The sequence below is a fragment of the Poecilia reticulata genome, chromosome 12 (genome assembly GCF_904066995.2).
Source record: "Poecilia reticulata chromosome 12, P_reticulata-male-v2, whole genome shotgun sequence".
NCBI lineage: Eukaryota > Metazoa > Chordata > Actinopteri > Cyprinodontiformes > Poeciliidae > Poecilia > Poecilia reticulata.
Window position 1 is genome coordinate 2,546,140 of NC_088841.1, and position 20,447 is coordinate 2,566,586.

The window sequence follows — 20,447 nt, forward strand, 5'->3', positions numbered from 1 at the left end:
TACTTGATACATGTGAAGTAATGCAATTTATGTAAAATACATTAAAATGAATTAATTGCACATTTGAGATTTCTCAACAATTTCACTGAAAGTCACAAAAACTGATGGAGTTGACATCTGACGGAGCTGACGAAATGCCAAACTACCTCCATGTTATTCTGAAGGAGGCCATATTGTAGCTCATCAGGTCCACAAAATCTTTACAGTATACTATAATTAAGCATTTATTTGACAAAATTTCAAAGTTTTGTAAATTGTCAGTTATGGTGTTGACACATCATGGTTGTAACGAGTTACATAGGAATAAAAAGAAGAAAAAACTAAATAACATTAGCCAACTAGACCTGCTTAGATGTCTTAGCAAAGGAAGAGAGGGGAAGAGGTCATGGGGTCCTCAGAAGTTCTGGTGCCCCCCAATATTGCCAGTTTTTTTTCTTTTTTGCATTCTTATGTCGGACGGTGTTGACAAAAACTTGGGACAAACTTCAATGGAGTTGGAAAATATATAAAAATGATCAATTCAATTTGATACTTTTATAATTATATGACTACTTATTCTTGTCATATTATCTTAGTATTCCTTTAATTGTTTTAAACCATTATAATGTATTGAGTTCTGCTCCAGGACAAGGGATTTTACAGAAACCATCCACCTACTAGATTTAAAATTAAAAAAATATTTAGCAAACACCAGGAAAATATACATTGTTGTGATCACATGACCCAGGTTAGTCAGATATTTGAACAAATATATATATACAACAAGGAGAATAATCCACTATGCCAATGTAGTAGAGGAAACCTGTCCTGACACTGTAAAGGCACCAGACGCATCAGTCTGCTTGTCTAAACTGTTGGGATTGGACAAACAAAAAAACATAGAAATAATCATAATCATATGCAATCCTTTATTTTTATTTAAAAAGGAAAAATGCTGATCAGTGAAGGTTCTGTGTTCCCTGCTGGTGCTACCGCCCCTGTTGAGAAAGTGAGATAGCAGTTACCCGTTGCTCGTCATCTCGTCTCCCCAGATCCGTTAACGTGTGTAAAAGTGAAACCATAAAGACAACAGTCACTGTTCAACTTCACAATCAACCAGAATTTTATTCAAACAATCAAATGCATAAAATCCCATTAACAGCTCATCATAATCATCAGAAACCGAAGCCACAAAGAACAAATTAATTACCTTAGAAAGATACCAAAATACGAAGACGAGCCTTCGGAGACCACTGTGTGTGACAGTTAAGACAGTTCCACCCCAGTGATCTGACCAGCTGTTTTACCTCAATTACTTTTATATCCAGGCGTGTTTCTACTGTCTGATGCGTTCTAAAGTACAGTTTATAGGTGGACTCAAACAGCCCGTAATGACGTGTTGCTGTTTGCACGCCAGAGACCATGCAAGTGTTACCAAGGCCAAGGGATGAATTAATCGCTGTCTAATCCTCCCAGAGTAAGAACAATAGAGGAGTTCATTTCATACAGAAACATTTTACTCAAGAAAGCGAGACCAAAGTTCATCAACTATCTGTGTTTTTCATTCCAAACTGCTTCAACTGGTTCTTGAACCACAGAGCTCTCCTGACCTTTCCTCTGATCCAGTGCATCAAACAGCAGATTTTGATTATAAAAATTAGCACACGTTTCATATAATATCTTCAAACTCTTATAAAACACATATTGATTAAACTATGAGTAAATCTAGACTCAGTTTAATGAGTCTATATTAAACTATGAGCTACGGTAATTTGAGGCCTACTCAAAACAATCATGATCAATCTAATATTTCAACATGCGCCAAAGTTTAAACATCATTAAAACTAGCATAATTAAACTAATATTTCCAACAACCCTCTGATGGTTTTCATGTGCTTTCAGGAGGCAATGGTGAAAAAAAGAGGAATTCAGCTTTCCACTGTGGCATTTGAGTTGAGAGAATCTAGGAAGGTAATTTTATCTACAGGTCCTTCTCAAAAAATTAGCATATTGTGATAAAGTTCATTATTTTCCATAATGTAATTATAAAAATTAAACTGATATTTTAGATTCATTGCACACCAACTGAAATATTTCAGGTCTTTTATTGTTTTAATACTGATGATTTTGGCATACAGCTCATGAAAACCCAAAATTCCTATCTCAAAAAATTAGCATATTGTGAAAAAGAGCAAGTAACCCAATCATCTGAATCAACGAAGTAACTCTAAACACCTGCAAAAGATTCCTGAAGCTTTTAAAAACTCCCAGCCTGGTTAATAACTCAAAACCGCAATCATGGGTCAATGATGACCTTCTGCTGTCCAGAAGGTTTTTGAAAGACCTGTATATAGCACATTTTGAGCAACAAGGCAATTCAAAGAAAAAAGAAAACCAAGTTCTTTGTTCAGTTGAGTTTTCCACAAAAACCTTTGTTCAAAATTTCAGAGTATAATTTGAACTGTTGAGTGCCAAAAAATAAATAAAAAAATAATAAAGGCAGTAAATAATAGAATAAACCTTTCGTGCTTTATGGAGAAATCTGTTGGTTTCTAATTGAGATTTAAAAAGCGGATGTTTCTGCAGGTTGCCACATCAACAGTCTGTTTAATTGACATCTTTCCGTTTTACCTGGATCTTTTTAACAAAGGAACTCCATCAAGATTTGAAGGTACATTTATGATTATGTTATATACAACAGAGTACTGTAAACAGTCGTGTTTTTACTGGCTGCAAAAATATTTCTGACCCATCCCTACGTTTATTCTCACGTGACACAATGTGACCAGTGAGAATCTTAACATTTTTTTTTTAAATGTAATGTCCACCATCCAATGTCTGAAGACTAGAGACACAGTCACTAATTTTAATTTTACACACACGGCCACAGTTCACCTGGACAGCAGGTCCGCATCGGTACGTACCACAGTTATAGAGAAGAGTGATTTTCTGTCTGTCTGTCTCCGTCAGTCGACTCCTCTGTCCCATATCCTTTACATTTTTCTTTGGGATGATGGTGGGTTTTCCGTTTGATGAAAAGAAAGTCCTGACAAATGAACAATAATCTTTACTAGAAAAATTACATTTAACAAACTTTTTTTCCCCCCCAAACTACCTTACCGTCCATAGTGTAGTATGGAACTGTAGTCATACGGAATATCAAAAGTTTTCCCAGCAAGCTTTTTAAAGTTTTCCTCCATACCTGAAACAGTCAGACCAACTTTTTATACAGATCACCTCAAACCACATAATGCTATATGATCAGCAGTGGCTCTGAAGGAAAGGAGAATTCAATGCTTGCCTAAAGTGGAGATGAAACCATTGTTCTTCCTCTCAACATGTTCAATCGCAGGAACCGTTGTAATAAATAGTTTATTCAGTGGGATTGCCACAAGAGAAGCAAAGAAATCAGCAATTCTGATTTCTGGGATGTATGAATCCCCCTGTTGGGATTCATACATCCCATTATTCATTTCTTTTTATTCCTATTTCTAATGATGCAAAAGTGACAAGTGACCGAGGGTTGTTGCGCGGACAGAAAACCCAGTAAATTCTAGACTAACAGGTAAAAATAGTGCACAAAAATCCGTGTAGGACGGCAAAGTCCTAGTGCAAAAATTTGCGTGACAGGTAGACGGAGCCTGGTGCTGCAAGGTTGGAGACCTTGTCCTGTTGGGCGACGGGGCCTGGATAATACCAGTGTTAAATGGACGGCGGAGTCCGGCGACGACAGGCGCTTAAATTCTGTAACAAAAGTATGTTTTTATCTTTTTAATCTTTTTTTTCCCAAAATCTCTTTCTTACCATTTATTCAATGTCGCATGCTGTTTTTATTTTTTCTTTAATTATGTAAAGCACCTTGAAATGCGCTATACAAATAAAATTTGATTGATTGATAAAGGAGATCACAGTCTGTTAGCTCTTAGAGGTAGCAGGTCATAATGAACCAGCTGTATTTTGGTATTAATAAATGGAATTCATGAATTCAACTCACTGACTCTTTACTCATAAAGAACTCGGCATGGAGAACGATTCATTCTCCGCATTACCAAGGCAAAGGGATGAATTCATCACTCTCTAATACTCCCTGCACATTTTCCCAGAGCAGGAACAATTGATGTGTTCATTTCATACTCAAGAAAGTGGGGCCAAAGTTATCCGTGTGTTTCATTCTTTCAAACTGCCTCAAACTGGTTCCTGAACAGCACAGAGCTCTCCTGACCTCTCCTCTGACCCAGTGCATTTTGATTATAAAAATTGGCACACGTTTCATACAATATCTTCACACTCTTACAAAACAGACATGAACAGTTTCAATATAAAAACCTGTTACACTGAATAGTTTATTAGTTTTCTACTTCTTTGGTTATAATGAACTAAAACATTTTCAGATGAATGTATGACTTGCACACTTGTTAAGAATGTGATCCATTATAAAAACTACTGATTAAACTAATTTTAATCAAATTATGCTCCATATATCCAAGAAAAATGTTCAACTGATCAGGTTATATCTGTATTGATTAAATCATAAATCTAACCTAAATTAAGGTCTACTACAAACAATCATGATCAATATAATATTTCAACATGCACTAAAGTTAAACATCACTAAAACTAGCATAATCAAACTAATTTCTCAAACAATCCTCCTGTTGATCTCTGAAAAGAGATGACCTATATAAATGATCTGAATCCCAACACAGGGTACAGGGAGGCGACGGGCCTGCAGTCAAAGACATCATCTTTTATCTGGAGAATTACACCTTCTTCTTCGGCAATCTCACTGCGCAGTTCCCACCAACTACATTCCTTGTTGGTCAAACGGACATCTTAGCACAATCTCAGATTTTATAGCCTTCAACTCGTGAGGGGGCAACTTAAATTTTCAGCAATGCATCTGATGGACCCACAAAGCTTCTGGAACAGTGTCCCAGTTTAGCTATTGGTATGAACTCCTTATACCAACTGTTAAATATGTTGGAGTGTTTGGGCTCGGCCCACCCAGGCATCCTGCAGTGTCTAAATTAGACCCTGGCAAACCACTGAAGCTTGGCCTAAACCAGGTCAAGAAACTGCATAAGAAAAATATAAAAATAAAGGTGTTGCAGTGATCTAGACGTTATACTCAAGGTTAGATTTCTATGGAGTTCCTAAAGGGACAATAAAGGGAAAAAAACTCCACCAATATCCCTTTGATGGTCTCTGTAGATTTAAATTATTTTAAAACTGCTTTTTGTTGTTGTGACAAATAAAACCTGAGCCGTTGTCTGTATTTGTTGGATTCAGTAGGAATGTAAACGTTATCACATTACCTTTGATGATGTTACTCTTGATAATTTCGATAAAGTCATCCCGGTCCAACCTGGTGTGTTCATGCTCAAAGCCAAGAGTGTGAAGGATCTCATGAGCAATGTTGCCCACACTGCATGACGCCGCAACATACACAAACTGCCGGCCTCCGAAAAAGCCCACGTTTGAAGCACAGCTAAGGGGCGACAGATGACATACAGACATGTTATTTGACAGAATCTGAACCCAACTCGCTCATGAGCAGGTTGGGTTGAGCATGTGTTCTGTTGGTGGGCTAAGCATGTTAAATGAATTAGCTAAAACCCCGCATGAAGCACCATGCCCATGTCCAAACCTGGTTGAAAAGTCTACATACCCTTTACCAGGATGGAAGAGCACATAGTTTGACTCAGTAGAGTTTCTCCTGTGGAAAGTTATGCAGGTGTGCTCAGACACCATTGCCATGGCAGCCATGATATCCTCCTTTTTGTAGTCTTAAAAAAATAAACTCAGTTAAAGCTTTTTGTGAGTAGTGCTAACCAGTTAACTTACTACTTACTTATGTCTGGATTGATGTCGTATGGCAAGTCTGTAGTTGGCCAAAATTTACCCACTGCATTCCTGTTTTTCTGCAAAGCAACATACAGGTGTACAAAAAAATATACATATATATTACAGGTGTTGAGTTGACAACATTGTCTTAAAGTTGGTTTCGACCTAGACATAATGCTGAGGCCGAAACTTTTATCCATTTTCTACACCCGCCTTCTCCTATTGTAAGTAACCGAGGGGACCTAGTGCTCATCTCTGGCAATCAGGGGGCAAGACAGGGTACAGAGTGGACAGGTCACCAGTCCATCATAGGGCAACACATATGACAAGACAAAACCATTCATGTACACTCTTAAATCCAAATAAAGCCAATATGCATATTTGGGGGGACTTGAGAGAGAATAATTGGGTGACCTTTGGCTATTCATACTCAAACATTCAGCCTTGCATGCATTTTAAAAGACTATTTTATGAAAATACATGCTTCACATACAAAAATGCCAAATATCTTGGGACAATAGTAGGTCACTTGAAAGGACGACTAGTCTATTCCAAGTAGACATGTGCTTGAGAGAGAATAATTGGGTGACCTTTGGCTATTCATACTCAAACATTCAGCCTTGCATGCATTTTAAAAGACTATTTTATGAAAATACATGCTTCACATACAAAAATGCCAAATATCTTGGGACAATAGTAGGTCACTTGAAAGGACGACTAGTCTATTCCAAGTAGACATGTGCCAGCATCCAGTAGGTGCTAGATTAGAGTGTCGTCTCAACTCTACCACAGCCTCCAGTATCACATGTTGATTCTGTCTGTCAACAAGCAGCCAAGTGGGACAAACAAAATCAATCATTGTGATGCTTTAAAGAGTTCAGTTGGTTTTCTAGAGGAAAAATTAAGGAAGGTCTGTTGAGATAAGGAAATCAACCTTGACATACTGTGTTGAAGACTTGATATGTGATTAACAATATTGTAAAGTATAATTATGCAACTCTGTAGCAAATGTATTGTTAGGTAATGAAGAGGTGGAGGGAAACCAGACCTGTGAAGGCAGTAATAAATTAAACTAAAGATAAATGCATGAATGAGTTTCCCTAGATCTTGTTGAACTTGTTGGTCTCAATTTAGTTTCAAGGAAAAGGCAACAAATAAGTTACCATGGTGATTGATCCTGTGCAGCTAGCCTGCTCCAGATCTTGCCAACAGCCAGGCTTAGTTGACCCTGGAGCCTTATCTGCTCCGTCAATGCTCACGCCGATCAGAAATAAGTTTTGTCTGTGATTGCATTATCTTATGAGTCTGTTTTTTTTTGTTTGTTTTTTTTTTAAATCACCCTGCATTAAAGTGCAGGTATTCAGTCAAGTTATTAACCAGTGGTGATTTCTGATATAGGCGACATGGGCAACTGCCCTAGGTAACATCTTGTGAGGGGCAGCATGAGCGCACATATCAATTATTAAGAAAAAAATTTGCAGCTGACACTTTGCTGATTTAAAATAGACTGCATAGCAAGTAGACCCCCAGTGTCGATGAGCAACAAAGTGTTGCTTGTCCTTACTCACCGATACCAGCATGTCTCCCTCCACCACTGCCATGTCATCAGAAAAAAGTTCTGGGAAAACATTCATGTTAAATGTATTACTTTACAGTTTCTGATTTTAAGGGGGGAAAAAAATACTCCAAGATACAGCTCTGCAATACCACTTTTGCCATTAATGGCACCTTTGAAATACTTCAGGACATGCATGCATAAAGAAGGAAGACTACTTTCAGGAACAATTTTTTTATTTATTTAGAAAAAGCAAGACATGATTCTTATGAGAGGAAGTTTCAATGTCCTTGTCAGTGTGCCTTTTAAAATTAAAATTATTTTAATTTAAACTGTTGAAAGCATTCCATCAGTTTTTCTTATAGTTTTGATTTTGGTTTTTTGCCTCCTTTAGTTGCTTGAAATGCTTAATGCACAAACTCCAGTCCTGGTGGGCCTCTGCCCTGCAACCTTTAGATGTGCCTCTGCTGCGCCACACCTGAATATAATAATTAAATCATTAGCAAGACTCTGGAGAACTTATCTACACAAGGAGGAGGTAATTAAGTCATTTCATTCCAGTGTTTTGTACCTGTGGCACATCTAAAAACTGCAGGACTGCAGCACCTGAGTGAAGTTGGCCCCCCCACCTTCTTCAAATCAGACAAAATTGGTGTCAAACGTTTGTGCTACATTTGTGCAGCAGAAATTTTTGTTTGTGCCGCTATCATTTTAAAGATATAAAGAAATGTTTCTAGAGGTCATCCAAGGTCAACCAGCCCCCCACCTTCTTCAAATCAGACAAAATGGGTATCAACTCGGCTACGTTTGTGCAGCAAAAAATTTTCGTTGTGCTGCTTTGGCTTTGAAGATATTAATGAAAGTGTAAAGGTCAAAAGGTCAACCAGTGCCCCCACTTTTATGAAATCAAACAAAATTAGTGTCAAACATTAGTGCTATGCTTGTGCAGCAAAAATTTTTGTTTGTTCCGCTATCATTTTAAAGATATAAAGAAAGTTGGATTTCATAAAAGTTGAGGGGCTGGTTGACCTTTTGCCCTTTACACTTTCATTTATATCTTCAAAGCCAAAGCAGCACAAACAAACATTTTTGCTGCACAAACCAGCACAAACATAGCAGAGTTGATTGACACCCATTTTGTCTGATTTGAAGAAGGTGGGGTGGGGGATGACCTCTAGAAACATCTCTTTATATCTTTAAAACGATAGCGGCACAAACAAAAATTTTTGCTGCACAAACCAGCACAAGCATAGCACAAATGTTTGACACCAATTTTGTCTAATTTGAAGAAGGTGGGTGGCGGGGGTAACTTCACTCAGGTGACAGCAGCTCTTGAAACCGTTTTATTTACCTTCTACCCAAGACCGACAAAACTATCAGCTGTTTGACAAGGTGACCTTACCTTCTAATGTCTCTGGGTTATTGGTCACATGTTGTACTACCTCGATGTCAAACAGAGGCACTGCAAAAAAAGTCACAATCAACCGTTCATAATGACTAAAGAAAACACTGATCATAGCACCCAATTCCCCCAGAGAACTGGAGTTTACAGTTTCTCAAAAGCAGTGAGGAACCATGCAGTTCTTTCTACGGACATTTACAACGATACAGGATTAAAAGCTGGGTGACTTCTTACCATTTTTCACATAGGCAGCAAAAGTTAGAGCCACTAAGATCTGAAGCAGCATATGTGTTCCAGTCGAGCTTACAGCACCACTCCCAATGTTATCACATGAAGTAGAATCAGCTGGGAGCTGCAGCCTGGTTGAAAACCCAGCAGAGCTGGAAAACCCACCTCATTATATAGACTAGTGTTTCTCAACGGGGGCGGTACGGCAGAACACCAGTTTCTGATGATTCTCTTCTTGTTTTCAGAAGAGAATCATAGCTCTTCTTCTGAAAAGAAGAGCTATGGTTAATATAGTTGTAGTTCTATCATGTTTTAATGTTGCACAGCCCAGTCTTTTGCAAATAGTTCAAGGTTTAAACTGTTATTGTTGTACATCTTTTATCTGGTCATTTTGTGCAATATCTAACAACTAACATCAGAAAATGGCACAGAAGAAGAATTTTTTTCCCACTGATTGGCTGCTGATAGGCCTACTGATTTTAAGTTGAATGTCCATTGCATTTTTTGTACACGCCTGTATAAAAAAAAAAAGTTTATTCCCATGGCCTTTTTGTTCTCCGGAAAATTATTTTTGATAATAAATACAGAAACAACCAAAAAAAAAAATGAAAGCATCAACAATAGTGATGATAATATTAATAATATTCCGTGCAAAGTAACCAACACATTTTTGATGGGGGGCGGTGACGGACCTGGATAATGTATACAGGGGCGCTTATATACATAATAAGCCCCCAAAAATGGTTGAGAAAAACAGGTACGCGAGATTTTGGTTTGCCAGCACAAGACTTGGCTACGACTGGCAATTAGTGGAGTCTCACACTACTACAGATAATAATATAATAATAATAATAATAATAATAATAATAATAATAATAATAATAATAATAATAATTGTTGGCAATAGTTAACACCTGTGTGTGTATTACTGGATCTGTAATTTGTGTAAGCATCTTTCGACTCCAGAGCATTACTCCCTGGCCTCTAGCGGTGGTCAGTTTTAATTTAATTTCGTATTTATTTATTTTTATTGTGATTTTAATATTAAGCGTTTAATATTCTTTCATCACAAATCTCAACGCTGTTTCGGAATTTTTGTGTTTATCGAGCATGGTCTCTAGCGCTTTGAGATACACGTGAACCCGCCACTATGGGACGTTGTTCCGGGTAACACCGGAAAGAGACTACCTTACCCGGAAGTCTCCACTGTTTCGTGGGAAAAAAAATTGTACAAAGCAAATAATTTATTTTTGAGAGTGAAAAAGGAGAAATGCTTCTCGAGTCATCCTTGCGCCAGGGGCCATGCTAATCTTCTCTGTATCGTTCTTAATTTTTATATGCCATAGGCAGATTTACCCTCTTGCGATTGCGTTCCTGTTTCTACTCAGGTTTCTCTATTTTGTTGCGGGTCGGAGTCGATCAAAACCAGAATATGTGTGGCTGAACGGTTAGATATGCGTTTCTTTGACCTAGTTTCCTTTTGTTTTTGTTAGTTTTTCTTTTGATCTTAGCTTTTCGGAGACATGTAAATCAAGACTGATATCACCAGATTGGCTGTCTGGTTTCCAGCCTGATCTTCAGCCAGCCAATCAATTTATGACAGTGTTGTAACAAACAAACTACTTTATGAAGAGTTTAAACTCTCCCCATCGACATGTTTTGGATCCCTGGCAGTGGTGGCTGATTAAAACTTTTTTAAGCATTTAAAGATTGTATCGGAAAAAGACGTATTACTCCCAAGTGTATGCGTTCCATGGTCTTTGGTGCCATCACGTGGCTAAAACGTGATGTGCAACTTCAATCAAGAAATTGAAAATAGCAATTTCATTATTATCGATGGCATGTTGAAGCGTTGAATTGATATCTTCTGCTTAAGTAACGTGTTACACTTCTGTCTCATGCTATGGTGTAACTTTGCAAATGTATTAGTTGAGGTTGAAAAAACATTACCTGTTTTTAGCAAATAATTTTAAATCATAAACTTCTATTGTTTGAATATCTTCCATGGTGTGTTCTCCATTTGTGGTGCTTGAACTTGAACTTAGATAATGTACATTTAAATAATCGTAAAGACTATGTCGGAAAAGGGCTCAATACCTCCAAGGTTTCCAGTTCCGTGGTCTTTGGTGCCATCGTGTGAAGAGCTCCTTCATTACCATTGTTGACACTGCAGAGTTGAATTGATAGTTTTTGATTAATTAACATGTCACAATTCTATGTGCTATTTTTGGTCATATCTGCCAATTTAGTTGTGAGGGTGACAAATAATTTTATGCCCAGAATAAACTTATTGTTTGAACATCTGCCATGGTGTGGTCTCCCTTTTTGGTGCCGCGTTAATCATAAATGTAAAGGCAATTTTATTGTTGCGTGGGGTTATACTTGTCCTGTGATGTCCTCGCCTAGATGTTTGTTACAAGTATGCTAATGCCAAATATAGTACAGTCATTTTTATATGGAATATAAAAGGTCTCAAGTAAAATTTAATTTCTTTTGGAATTAGTAAAATATTTTTGATTTTGAATTTGAAGAAGTTGTTATGAACTGGTAAAGTATGGGGAAAAATAAATATTTTATACATACCACACTGCTATCCTCAGAATCAAACCTCATAATGCAACTTGCTACCAAAGATCATTAAATCATTTCTTCAACAAAGGCAGATTCACTAAGATACAGTTGGCAAAAAATATAAACTCCATTCCAATGAGACGTTTATGTTGGAAAAATATAAAAAACTGGCCAATAACAAAGTTCTGTCCTGAAAAAAAAGATATGTCAGCTGGTGTACAATAATGTTGGAAAGATTATTGTTTTTCCATCAGTGGCGTTCAGATGCCAAGGAGCTACCAGAACAATGGCCAGGAGGGATTCCAACCTCAGCCGTGGAGCTCATGAGGCCAGGGTACATATGGAAGAACACGTCAGCAGTTATCTTTATTGTTTTATTGCTGTAAGGCCAATTAAAACGTTTTTTCATTTATTTCATTTAGAAGGTGAAAATCATTTTTTACATGCTGCCTTTCCTTAAAATAACACTGGATAACTATCCTTTGGATGATGTTATGCTGTTTCTTCTTCAACAAGATGAAGATCAAAATAGACTTTTCTTGCCAAAGTAAAATATGGTTTAAACAGCAGACAATGTTGGCAAAAACCTTTAGGTGTCTGCTCTAACGTTGCACTAAGAAGAAATAGGATGTCCGTTGAGTTTCATACAATTTTTGTTGCTTCAAAATATGGTGTACAACATAGACATCTTTCCTTACTTTACTGTACGCTCTCTCAAACTTCGAAATCACAAACAGTGAATACCCTCGCATGGCACAAAACCTTCAGGTTTCTGGTGGTAGTACTGTACTTTCTATAGTATATAAAAAAGGTCGTCTGGCGACTTCCATGTTGACTCATACTATCTTTTCTTGCTCTCCACTGTGTGCACGCTTAACCTTGCAACTGACAGTGAATGCCCTCTGGTGGCGAAAAAGCGCTACTACATGAAAAACGTACTCAGGTTTTGGATAGATCCAAGTTAATGACTAAATTATTTGTTAGTCATATTGTCTTGTAAAACAAAAATACAACAAAATAAACATATTGAGGGTTTTCCACATTTTGCCAAAAGCAGCAAAAATGACCTTCTGCCACAGTGAGCTGGAGACGAAAAAATAATGTAATTTTTTTAGAAGATATGCAGCAAAACCAAGAATACATCAAAAATGAACAGAAAATGACTTCATAAGAAGGAAATCAAAGTTCTGGAGGTTTTTGGAGTCCAGAATATAAAAGGTGTGGGATCTTTACAGGAGGGCTGGAGATGTCTGAAGTCTCTTTGAAGGGTAGCGTGAGAGAATTTGATCGAGTGGAGATGAGAAACCCTGACAGTCTCCTGACAAAACCTGAATGCAATTAAGAAAAAAGAGCTTGAGCAAAGTTTTAGTGTTTGAGTGTTCACACTTACGCAACCAGGTTGTTGCACCTTTTCATGTTTTGTCCAGCAGATGAACTATTCAGGAGCCATGACCAGTTAAAGGTGGCCAGAGTTTGGAAGTGACTTAGCATGGTTTTATTTTTACACATCCCAAAAACATAGTATTTAAAAAGGTTTTGTCACCTTTTAACATCCAGTTCCATGTCTGATTTAGATTTAAGGTAGTGGTTTCTGATACACAATGTCCTTTTTGTTCTTTTATTCCTTGTATGTCTGGAAGCATTTCTTACATCTTTGCCTTCCTTTACTACTTTTTCCATTCACAGTCGAGAAAAGTTGCATAACTGACATAAGTTACTAGGGTCTATTTTTATTCTACTTGTCATAAATAATGAGAATATTACCAAAAGGCCCCCTGCAAAGTTTTGTGCATAGAAGTTTGGGTCTCGCAGGCGGGATATTGGGCAACGCAACAAGAGCAGAACAATTTTCTGTCCAAAGACCTCACAGCTGCTGTCAAATTGGAACCAGGAGACATTAGAATCAGTCCTCTGTGTTGTTATAAGGCGCACACACACACACACACACACACACACACACACACACACACACACACTGTGGATGAAACTCATGTAAATTGCGTAATCATCTTCAGTGGGCTGGCAGCCAGCAGCAGCTGCCTGGTTACAGTTTCACTTCGTTTTCTAGAGATCAAGATGCAGCGGCTGTGAAGATGCACAAAAGAAAATAAAAGCTTTTGTCGTCTTTCCACCTCCATCTGGAGAAAATCTCCGCAGAGGAAGACTTTCTTTGCTGCTGCGTGGATCAGTCCTCCACCACCAGACCAGTGAAGTCCAACTTACCAAGACCAGTCGCTCTCTTCCTGTGCTCTGGATATTGGTTTAGGAGTTTGTGACATTCTCCGTTTATCGATTATTGAAATAATCCTCAACTAACTTAGTAATTGATTAATTGTTAACGGGAATATACAGATTCAAGAAAGGCTATTTTAGTGAGACAAAAAACAACATTGAGAGCAGTAATACAGCCAAAACTGTAAAAGAAAGAAAATTATTTTACATTTAAGACAAAAACATCTGTGACTGTATATTTTAGCCAAAACACAAAGTGTACAGGTTTAGCTTCACCTGGTTCAGAATAACAAAAGAATTGCTTTTTAGGCAATAAAATATTTCCTTATTTAGAAAAGGTTTTGAATCCATTTTTATTGTTTTTTTTAAATGTATTGCATACAAGAGGCTTCAGTGGTTAAAGGAAAAAATCTGTAAAATATGTAAGTTTTTTTAATCCGATATAATTGGATGCATATGTTGCAGCCCTAGTTTTATTCCGTATGTATTAGAAGTGCTGTACAGTTGATGTCTGAAGTAAAACAGACGAACATAATTAATATGTTCTGCAAACACACATGAACACCAGCGGCACACAGCTCAGGTCGGACAGTCTGGCTTTCCTGAGTTCTGTTATGTGGCGAAACGTCAGCCAGTATTCACACATTCAGTGATGAGTCACCTCCAGCAGAATGGATGAGCCAACGCCACATGAAACATTTGAAACAAAACTTCAGTGACTGTGAGTCACATTTTGACCCATCGGTCCGGTTCCGAAGAGTCCACCAGGTGAAGGTTCTGACGTCCTCTCAGGTCCCGTCAGAAGGTTATCACCTTGGCCTGCTTGGGTTTAGCTTTCTTCACTGGAACATGAACGTCCTCCAGGTCTGCGCTCATGTTGTTGGACAACCAGCCCAGAGTCACCGAGTTAGCTGGAAGGACCGACACATGCATATGATGGATTAAACGCATGAAAACCCCAGAAGACTCGTACATGATTCTAACTCAACATAATGGTCTAGTTCTGTTCCGCAAACCCAGGTGAGGTTTTCTCCTTCCTCTCTTTGGCATTAATCATAGGAAACTAGACATGGGAAACAGCCACAGTTTCCTATTGTAAAGGTGAAACCGACATCAATCCAGGGACAAAAGGTTGTGACGCCAAAGTATGTAATGTAATAAAAACCAGCATTAAATTGTCATAAAACATATTTACAACCCCAATATGTAACAATAAACACTAAATGTAATAAAATTGTGAGGGCGGTTTGAATTGTTTTGTCTTGAACAACATGTTAATAAAACAGGTTCTGAAAAGGCGACTAAATGACCAAAAGTTCAGCATTATTTTAACTAAGAAGCATACAGGATCTACATGATCGTTATTAGAAATATAATAATTAGGATGAACATAAACACTTTGTGATTGTTTATTACATATGCGCCACATTATTACAGTAGCGTTTAAAAAAAATAAGAGCTTTTCATAACAATCGGTGGAAAATGTCATTTGTTGTGAATTGCCACTATATAAATAAAACTTTTATGAAATCTTTGAATACATTTAGCTATACTTTCTGCCACATCTATAGTAACGTTATTACATCTTGAGTCAGTTATTACATAATGTGCCATTACAGCAGATTATTAGAATTGACTCTGTGCAAAAACACAGACTGTAAAACATGAGACCATGAGTCAAAGGTGACGCCCAGCAGGAGGTCCTGACCCAATGATTTATGAACTAAATTCAATGTTTCACAAACTCCAGAGTTTCACCATTTGGTTTATCGGAAGCTCACATGTTAGATGATTGTGCAAAATGAATTTGGGTCATTACGTCTAAAGAAAAGCAAAAAAAAGAAAAGAAAAAAAGATCATCAACATGTCAGAAACATTGTTTCAGATGATGAACAGCCTGATGTTGGCACTGAGGCAAACAATGAAGAAAATAACAGGAAGTGGGAGGCAGATGATGGCGGGCATGTTGTTTTTTTAAACGACTCACTGTGTGAACAAACTTATCCACATGTGATTTTAATTATGCATCTTATTTCATGGAAACACGGTAATTGTGTTTTGAACAATCAGAAGTTTGAAACTCACTTGCTGCCTGGTGCTCCGGACAATCCTTCTGGAAATGTTCCACAGAACCACAAACACGACAGCAGCCGCCTGCAAACACAACCATCCTCTCTGTCACGTCTCGACATGTAGAACACCCATCAGGAACCAGAGACGGTATTTCCATATGTGTGTGTGTGTGTGTGTGTGTGTGTGTGTGTACCTTGAGCATAGAGCCCTTTGGGATTGTCAGGGCAGGAGCGTGACAGGTGTCCAGTCTGACCGCAGATGAAGCATTTAGCATACGGGTATTCACCTGAAGGAGAGAGTTACAGTTACAAAAGCTGAACATGCAGACGTGGAGTCAGGCTTGGTCCAGGTGGGGTGTGTGTGTGTGTGTGTGTGTGTGTGTGTGGGGGGAACTCACCCAGAGCTGGGTCCACTTTGGCTCGGCACTTCTGGATCTCATGCTCTGTGGAACCGCAGCGGAAGCAGATGCCGCGGCCCATTTCCTCGTCTCTGTCGGCTTCTGGACAGTCGGCCAGACCATGACCTGGTTTCCTGCAGTTAAAGCACACCTGGAGAGAGAGGGAGGGAGAGAGAGACAGAAAGGGGACAGAGAGGAAGGGAGAGAGTTTGGATGGACAGTTTTGTTTACACTTCATAATTGCTTTCGCTGTTTTGTTAATTTATTTTTGGCATTTTATTAGAATTTAAAGTTTGAGAATATGTCATTGCATTATTATGCCATTACCACTATAATACTTGAAAATGCTTTCAAAATAATAACATTATCATTTATTGCAATAACTTCAGGGACAATTTATCGCCCAGCTAAATGCGTCATTGTGACAGGCCTAGAGGACGATCAGAGAACTGCTTCAAGAATTTACTTAATACAAACACGTCACACTGTTGTGAAAACTATTTTTCTTCCGCTTCCCAATGATGAACTACTAAAATCCAAGCAAAGTTTGTAATGCAGCAAGAAGTGAGTATGCCAACGTTTGCAGGCTGCTGATTGGTTCAGCTTCAGCAGAACTCACCATCTTACTCTTCTTGTCCTTCTGCCTCTTCACCCTCCTGTCCTCCCTCCTCCTGTCCTTCTTCAGGGCCACCTCCACCGTCTCCTTGAGCTCCGCCTCCGTCTCCCTGCCTCCGTCCTGACCGCTCTGCTTCAGGTAATCCAGGAACCCGTTTACGTCCTCGCTGGTGTACTCTTTCTTCTTGCGGTTGGGCTTTCTCTCGGCGGCAGCGCGGGTCTTTCTCAGAGGGTCCGTCTGATCCGGCCGTGACGTCCCAGCAGGCACACCTCCATCTTTTCTTCTTCCAGCTGATCTGAGCTGATTCCAGGGAGTCGCCTCGGCTGGTTTGTGTTTGTGGACGTTGTTGGCTCTCGCCCACCTGGTCATGGCTTCAAAAGAAGGCCTAGAAACAGCAAGAGGATGTTCAGGAAACCTTTTAAGCTCATGAAAAGCTGATCAACAACTTTATATCACCACCTTCCTAAAATAATGGCAAAAGTCATTTTTTCCCCAACAGTGACTTTTTCCTTTTGCCCAAATCATCCTTTGGCTATAATAAAAGGCTGTGATTTATGTAGGCCATTATTTTAGAACGCTAACAATATGTAGGCCTGTCACAATAAGCCAATCATGATGATACATGTGAAAAATTTCCAGTTGCATTATTTTTCATTTTTCTACCAAAAACTGGATGATAAGTGTTCAGTCTGGTGATTTGATCTCAACTATCCACTTTTTTATGAAGGAGAAATTTGTTTACCAAGACTTCATAATTCATTATAATTCTTGTTTTTGTTGTTGCATTTATTTATTTATTTTGGATATTTAAAATGTCTTCCTGTTTAACACCATTTAGCAGTGTTAAATGTTGGTTAGAATTTAAAGTTTATCGATCTCTGAGAATGTGTTCTTGCATTACTTTACCATTAGCATTATGATACTTAAAAATGGCCTCAAAACAACAATATAATTTTTTATCGTTTTAACTTCTGGAACTGCCTCTCACCCAGAACGTTAGCTGGAGATGGGCACCAGCAACCCTCCTGACCCCACTAGGGACAAGGGTGTAAAGAAAATGAATGAATGAATGAATGAATGGATGAATGGATGGATGGATGGATGGATGGAACTTCTGGAACTATTTTTTATCCAGCAAAATTTGTTATCACAGCAGGCAAGCATTTTAACAATATAAACAAAAACAACAGAACAACAAAACAAATGTGTTTGTTTGCTCCTAAAGTACAAAAAATATATAATTTGAGAGAATCACAAGCTCATTCTTATCTCATAGTTAAAGTCCATTTAATTATTATTATATTAAGACGTCCAATTATATTTCGGGGGACTCCAAATAAGCATTCTTCTAAGAATGAAACAGCTCTGAACCAATCAGGATCCTCGTAACTGATATAGAACCAGAACAACAAGATTCCACAACAGCTTCATCCCTCATGCCATAAAATACTAAACTGCCATTAATATTTTTATTGTACATGATAATGTTTGTACTTTTCATTATTTATTTACTTATTTTACTGTTATTGGAGTTTTGTAATGAAATTTCGCTCCTTATATATATATATATATATATATATATATAATTCGTTCTTTTTCCACTCTGGTGGAAGGACTAACTGGATGGAAAACAGGCGAAGACCCGGTCAGCATGTGTACTTCCAATATTTTGTTTTCTTCCAATTAAATGCCGAAAAGGACTGAAAACGTGGAAGAATCGCTATCTGAAGTGGGTTCGACAAACTTCATAGAAAAGGTTTGGGCATTAGCTTTAGTGAAAGCAACGTGGATAAGAAAGAAAACTAACATTGGGCTGTATTAGCACTGGATGTTTTCAGCACATGTCAGCTGAGTCGTTGTTAGCTGCGCTACCGGAAAAAGCCTCTGATATTAGAGCACCAGGAAAAATAAGAAGATATGGTCGAAATTAGGCTGTAAATACACTAAGCATTACAAAAGAATCAAACGTTATTACCTTTAGACGATATACGCCCGTGTAGTTTTTAGTGAGAGCCCCGTCTTCTTCGTCCTCATTTTACAGGTGTGGTTATGCATATACCGCCACCACCTGGTAGCAGAAGTTGGGACTTGAACCGCCAAGGCGGCGGGTAAGGACAAAATGAACCGAGCTCAGTACATTTCTCGGCTTCTTGTAAATACAAACATAGAACTCTCCCCATTTGAACTAAACATCACAGGACCACATGTTGCAAGATATTGTTCGTGTATATTGCTGGGACTTCAAGTTTTACTTATGTGATCTATGCTGTCATGGCAGTCACATGTTGTTTGCAGAGGTGGGTTGTAAACTAGTTACATTTACTCCTTTCTATGAAAAAAAATATTTTTATGGTGTAGTTTTACAGCATCCTACTTTTTAGTGGTATTTAATGTCATTATGAAGTACTGCTGTTCTTGTGCAAAATGTCTGGTTTCTCTACTCATTATGAGTCAATTAACTAAATGATGAACAAACATGTTTTAGGCGGTATTCTTTTTGGGTGGGGAGACTGGCCGTCTTTCCTGTTCAGGGAGAATGTGGGGGAAAATGTCAGTTTGTTTCTGATTTAGATTGGTTTAATTTGAGTTTGCTAATTGTTTGAGTACTTACCTTTCTGGGTGTGTCTCCTCAGCAGGGTGGAGCAGCAAAGGGAGACAAAGGTGCTGCTAAACAGCTCCTGGAGCATACCATTTTCAATTAAGCAGGGTAATACTCTGACGAGTTATATTAAGTTAAATTTATTCTTTGATTGATCTTAGTTAGTTTTAATGATTTGCATGCATGTAAATATGTGTTGGTACCATTTATTTTTTTGTGTTAGGTTTGTGTAAATGTTTATTTCTTTTGTTTTATCACCCCTTTTCCTGGTATGAGTGTTGGAATTGCCCAAAGCATAAAAGCCAGCTTCCTTGTCTCACTGGGAAAATGGGTGTCAGTTCAAATGTGACCTGCAGCTTCAAATAAATCCATCTCGACTACATTCTGTTGCCTCGCCTCCTTTCCTGACCGCAGAACCTCCGCCGGTCAAAGTGACACAGGCACTGTGGTGCTGCAAAACAAGAGTGTGCTGCGTGACTTCAGGGAGAGTGCCCTCTAACACACTGGCCTTCTAATACACAGGCCTACTAACACACCGCTGCTCTAAAAACTCTGGCCCACTTACCCATTGACCCAATGAGAATATCCCTAGTCCTTTATGCTAGTATGCCCCAGGCTATACCTATCTATAAGGTTTGCACTGACTTTGCATTTTACAGAAGGTAAACTCACTGTCTACTCTAGAGTCAAGATCAGTGCTACTTTAACGCTGCTCTTGCTGAACATAACGTTTTAGAGAGTTAGCACTGAAATACCTTGGCCCATGTTGCTGCTTGCTCAGACTTGGATGCGGACCACCCCATGTTTTATAATCCTGTCAAGCAGGACCCCTTCACTGTTTGGCTCTACTGCAAACAGCTCACTGAGATCCGCGCAGCAGGAAATGCCCCGAATCTCATCCATTTTCCACGGCTACAGTCTATTTAATCTAAGGCTTCTCTGATGCCCTTG

The 20,447-nt window shown here is 38.4% G+C and overlaps 2 protein-coding genes and 1 non-coding gene across 3 annotated transcripts; all 3 read right to left on the bottom strand.

Moving 5' to 3' along the window:
• Window positions 1-891: 891 nt before the first annotated feature.
• On the bottom strand, window positions 892-9,170 carry LOC103473168 (zinc metalloproteinase nas-4). The gene is made up of 9 exons (XM_008423173.3): window positions 9,015-9,170; window positions 8,781-8,840; window positions 7,392-7,441; window positions 5,831-5,900; window positions 5,648-5,765; window positions 5,295-5,467; window positions 3,100-3,181; window positions 2,904-3,025; window positions 892-977 (listed from the first exon to the last, which is right to left on the bottom strand). The coding sequence occupies exons 1-9, from the start codon at window positions 9,064-9,066 to the stop codon at window positions 919-921; spliced, it is 786 nt and encodes a 261-aa protein (XP_008421395.1). The 5' UTR covers window positions 9,067-9,170; the 3' UTR covers window positions 892-918.
• A 1,097-nt stretch (window positions 9,171-10,267) lies between these two features.
• LOC145554438 (U6 spliceosomal RNA) lies at window positions 10,268-10,356 on the bottom strand. The gene has a single exon (XR_014090398.1). It is a non-coding gene; the product is annotated as a U6 spliceosomal RNA (small nuclear RNA).
• Window positions 10,357-14,143: 3,787 nt separating this feature from the next.
• On the bottom strand, window positions 14,144-18,998 carry zcchc9 (zinc finger, CCHC domain containing 9). Its single transcript, XM_008423175.3, has 6 exons — window positions 18,873-18,998; window positions 16,901-17,282; window positions 16,282-16,432; window positions 16,078-16,170; window positions 15,897-15,965; window positions 14,144-14,722 (listed from the first exon to the last, which is right to left on the bottom strand). Exons 2-6 carry the CDS (start codon window positions 17,264-17,266, stop codon window positions 14,610-14,612), a joined length of 792 nt encoding a protein of 263 aa, XP_008421397.1. The 5' UTR covers window positions 17,267-17,282; window positions 18,873-18,998; the 3' UTR covers window positions 14,144-14,609.
• Window positions 18,999-20,447: the final 1,449 nt, after the last annotated feature.

Coding starts and splice junctions, on each gene's coding strand:
- LOC103473168 (XM_008423173.3), bottom strand. CDS start 9,066: ATGCTGCTTCAGATCTTAGTGGCTCTAACTTTTGCTGCCTATGTGAAA. Junction 5,901..7,391: donor AGGGAGACATGCTGGTATCG/GTGAGTAAGGAC, acceptor GTTGCTTTGCAG/AAAAACAGGAATGCAGTGGG. Junction 3,026..3,099: donor TCCATACTACACTATGGACG/GTAAGGTAGTTT, acceptor TTCATTTGTCAG/GACTTTCTTTTCATCAAACG.
- zcchc9 (XM_008423175.3), bottom strand. CDS start 17,266: ATGACCAGGTGGGCGAGAGCCAACAACGTCCACAAACACAAACCAGCC. Junction 16,171..16,281: donor CAAAGTGGACCCAGCTCTGG/GTGAGTTCCCCC, acceptor TCTCTCCTTCAG/GTGAATACCCGTATGCTAAA. Junction 14,723..15,896: donor TCCGGAGCACCAGGCAGCAA/GTGAGTTTCAAA, acceptor CGGTCCTTCCAG/CTAACTCGGTGACTCTGGGC.